The sequence below is a fragment of the Primulina huaijiensis genome, chromosome 6 (assembly GCF_012295235.1).
Source record: "Primulina huaijiensis isolate GDHJ02 chromosome 6, ASM1229523v2, whole genome shotgun sequence".
In the NCBI taxonomy this organism is placed as follows: Eukaryota; Viridiplantae; Streptophyta; class Magnoliopsida; order Lamiales; family Gesneriaceae; genus Primulina; species Primulina huaijiensis.
In genome coordinates, this window is record NC_133311.1 from 22,142,513 (window position 1) to 22,146,842 (window position 4,330).

Genomic DNA, 4,330 nt, shown 5'->3' on the forward strand with positions numbered 1-4,330 from the left:
ACAATATCAGCAGTATGCACAAGAACTTCCTAAGAATTCATCCATTTCAGTACTACTCTCACTCATGCAAGCTTAACCTAACAAAACTGAATGATATTGAAAGATTAATCTTTTAGTTCAAACATTTCTTAATCTTGAGGTCAAATGTTTTATTTGTTACCCAAGATAAGACTTTTATTTCTTATAATTGTGATGTATTGTGCAAAGTCATATACAAAACTAATTGTGAAATAATGAGAATTGCACTGACGTAGGTGTCAATTGGTCAAACCGTAAAATTTTATGTGTGACAAACCCAAATAATTATTTGGTGCCATGAGAGAACATTTCAAAAGAATGAAAATGAAGTTAAATTGATTTTATGTATAATAATTACTCTTACATATATTAAATGATAGAAAATGATGAATAAGAATGAATTCAAATCCTTTTTATGTGAACCAAATTAGTCTTCCATATATAGTTACATAAAATGATTTATAAGATTTTACAATTTTACTTATGCTTTTTAAATATTTTTTTGGCTCAAAAAATAATTTTTTTTTATAATATTATAATTATTTTCATGTTTTATGCCCTGTCAAATTTACTTTGATGAATATTTGTAGCTACTTTTTCAATGACGTGATTTATATATAGANGTGAAGTTTGATGAATCTATTGCTGAGTTAAGGGAAGAAGTAAGGAAAATGGTGATGGCCAAAGAAAGCAAAACGACAGATAAAATAGTGTTAATCGACAACATCCAACGTTTGGGATTATCCTATCATTTTGAGAAAGAGATCGAGGAACAACTGGAACAGATTTTCCATGAATATTCTGGTTCAAATTTTAAAGCAATGGAGAGCTATGACATATTCAATACAGCACTGTTGTTTCGGTTGTTTAGGCAACATGGACACAACATTCCTTGTGGTATACTCTTTATCTATTAACTCTTCCACCTATATTAGTCATCAAGCCATGTGATTTAACTCACAGTAAAAGTATTTTCGTTATAGAAATTTTTTGACAGAAGATAAGTTAATGCATCTCAGGCGTTTTCGACAAGTTCAAGGACACGGACAATAAATTCTTGACTTCTTTGGAAAGTGACATAAAGGGTTTATTAAGCTTTTATGAAGCGACGGATGTGAGAATTCAAGGGGAGAATGTGTTAGAAGAGGCAGTTGCTTTCACAACCTCTTATTTGAACAATCTTACATCACAAGCCGATTTTTCCGTGAGAGAGAAAGTTTCACAAACCTTGGAGAAATCCATTCATTGCGGAGTTCCAATAGTAGTGGCGCGATATTACATCCCAATATATGAAAAGGAGGAATCGAATGACAAACTACTTGTTAGACTGGCCAAATTAAATTTCAGATATCTGCAGAATTTGTATCAGAAAGAGCTATCTCATCTCATAACGTACGTAAACTATTACATATTTTAAATATTTTATCGTTAGAATAAATTTTGTTTGACATGCGAATGCATGTTTCTTTTCATGTACAACTGTTGGATATTAAAAAAGCAGAGACCTAAAAACAAACAGAAGAATAAATGGAATCGCACACTATGAGTTCTGAACTTAAATACGACCCTCTAATCGGACAATTTAATCTTTTGTACTTAGGAGCGAGCTAACAAATGCATAAGTGCAATGAAAGGTGTAAAACCTTCAAACTTTTACTATGCAGGTGGTGGAAGGATTTGGACATTCTTTCGAAAGTTCCTTATATGAAAGACCGTGTAGTTGAGTCTTATTTTTGGGGTGTGGCCATGGCTTATGAACCTCAGTACTCCTCAGTGTTGACTACGATGTTAGATGACACATATGATACTTATGCTCCACTTGAAGACCTAGAGATATTTACCCAAGTATTACAAAGGTACGTAAGGTTCGTATATATAATAACATAAACACACACGCACATTTGTCACTACAACAAAAATGTCTTTTCGCAGCGCGCAAATTCGCTTTTCGCGGCGCACATTGCACGCTGCAAAGTTGAAAGCTGTTGAAAGTTCAAGCACGCCGTTAATATAAACTATTATTCGCGGCGCGCATACGCACGCTGTTGATAGTTATAGGATAACAGTTGCTCATTAGCGACAGTTTAAATATTCCGTCGCTACTATTATCGACGGCTTTTATTTTTATTCCGTCGCTATTTAGCGACATCATATTTTAAAAAGCCGTCGCTATATTGCGACGGTGTTTCAAAAATCCTGTCGCTAATTAGCGACGGAATTAAAATAAAATCCGTCGCTAATCTTGTAATTACAATAAAAAAAATTACGTTTACAATTTAATAACACTTAAAAATTTACTAAAAATTGAAACAAAAAAACGTACCTTAAATCGAAATTTAAAAAAAAATTGAAAAAAAAAACGTATCTTAAATCGAAATTTAAATGAGAGAGAAAAATTTTACTTTGCGACGGTTTTGTTTTACCGTCGCTTTTAGCAACGGTTTTTTATAAAACCGTCGCTAATGGCGACGGTTCTTAATTTGTCGCTAAAAACGACGTACGTTTCCCGTCGCTATGAGAGACGGTTATAATATAACCGTCGATAATTTGAATTTAGCGACGGTTTTACGATAACCGTCGCTAATTTAGCGACGTTTATAAATAAACTGTCGCTAATATAAATATTGCGACGGTTTTCAAAAAAAACTGTCGCTAAATATTAACGGCGCACTTACCCCTGCACCCTGTCGTTTATATAATTTTTTAACGGCACACATAAACGCACGCTGCGAATATTACTTATCCGCGGCGTGCTTTAAAATATCCGCAGCGTGCGTAGCGTGCGTTTCACGCCGTTGATACTATCAAGTGCAATAATATCAACAGCGCACATATGAGTGTACGCCGTTAAAAGAAATATTCGCAGCGTGCTTTTAATGCACGCCGTTGATGACGTGCGGCAGAAAATCATTTTTCTTGTAATGTGTATACATATACACTCTATTTAGTGGATTAATTTTATACATAAAATGGAGTTTATATAACATAAAGTCAACTGTTTATGACATTGGATAAAGAATTCAACTCTTTTTTTAAAAAAAGATAAAGAATTCAAGTGTTTGAATGCGCAAAAGGTTGAAAATTGTTTGGAGCTAGTTTCAGTTATTTCTAAACTTGAGGGTTTAATTTGAAGAGAAGAAGATGTCAAGGTTAATGTGTCGTGTGTAATGGTTTTTGAATGTGAGCTAAAGTTTCAAAAAAAAAAAAGAAGGAAGGACTGATTGTAATTAAACAGAGCATTAGAATTTTTAACTAGATTATTCTTACGTTTTCTGCATTGGAAAGATTAATGAAATTGATTGTCTGCCCAATTACTTCAAAGAAATCTATCAGTTTGTTTCAAGAATCTACGAGGATTTCGACAACGAAGCATCAAAGCAAGGAAAATATTATGCGGGTTCTTATTATAAAGAAACGGTATGTACTTTAATTAATTTTCAATTTATTTCATATATATCTTAGCTTACATAAAATAAAAAAATGTTCTGATTGAGAAAAATGTCTACCTTGTTGAAAATTAATATTTAAAACATGTGTATTGAATATTTGAATGTTGAATATTTGAATGTTGAAAATAAGAGTTTTAAATATTGAAAATTAGTGTGTGATGATGTAGGTAATGATGAATTTATTTTTGGATTATTTGTAAATATTTTCTATAAATAGATATCTCATTTGTGAAGAAATCACAATTGAGTTGAGAGAAAAATATTATAAAGTGTGTAGTGTGATAAATTTGAGAGTTTGAGATTTTTACTTTTTACCGTAAATTTTTACTTTTTCATAACATACATAATCCTTAATTGGTGGAAAAATATTTTAACTAATTAATTTTGAAGTTGTGCGTGCCCAACATTCCTAATTTGACTGGGACTTGTGCAGGATCATCTGAAGTATTGTTGTATTATAAAGGAGTACGTAACAAAAAATTAGCTTAAGGGTTTGTGATTGCATGTGGATACATATATATGTACTTATATACATCGTTAATTAATTTCTAACATCAAAAGCATTTTGACCTCGTAGGTGAAACAATTGTATATGGCTTATCATACGGATGCCAATTGGTATAGGAGAAAACGTTTACCAGCATTTGAAGAAGTTCTTTCTCTTGGGGTTGTCACCAGCACATTGTTTCTACTTGCAACTTCATCCTTCTTGAACGGCCCAGCTACAGCAAAAGACTTCGAATGGTTGATGAGTAAACCAAAAATTGTCGTTGCCTCAGCTCATGTGGGTCGATACTGGAACGATCAAGCTTCATATGAAGTACGTATGTATACACACTTTATTATGATCTTTATATATATAT

General features: G+C 32.4%; 1 protein-coding gene across 1 annotated transcript; it reads left to right on the forward strand.

Moving 5' to 3' along the window:
- Nucleotides 1-623: 623 nt before the first annotated feature.
- On the forward strand, nucleotides 624-4,314 carry LOC140979192 (germacrene A synthase-like; the record flags this gene model as incomplete). Its single annotated transcript, XM_073444524.1, has 5 exons — nucleotides 624-915; nucleotides 1,038-1,410; nucleotides 1,683-1,899; nucleotides 3,271-3,435; nucleotides 4,045-4,314. Coding segments are annotated over 5 exons (1,317 nt in total), but the record flags the coding sequence as incomplete, so codon positions are not given.
- Nucleotides 4,315-4,330: the final 16 nt, after the last annotated feature.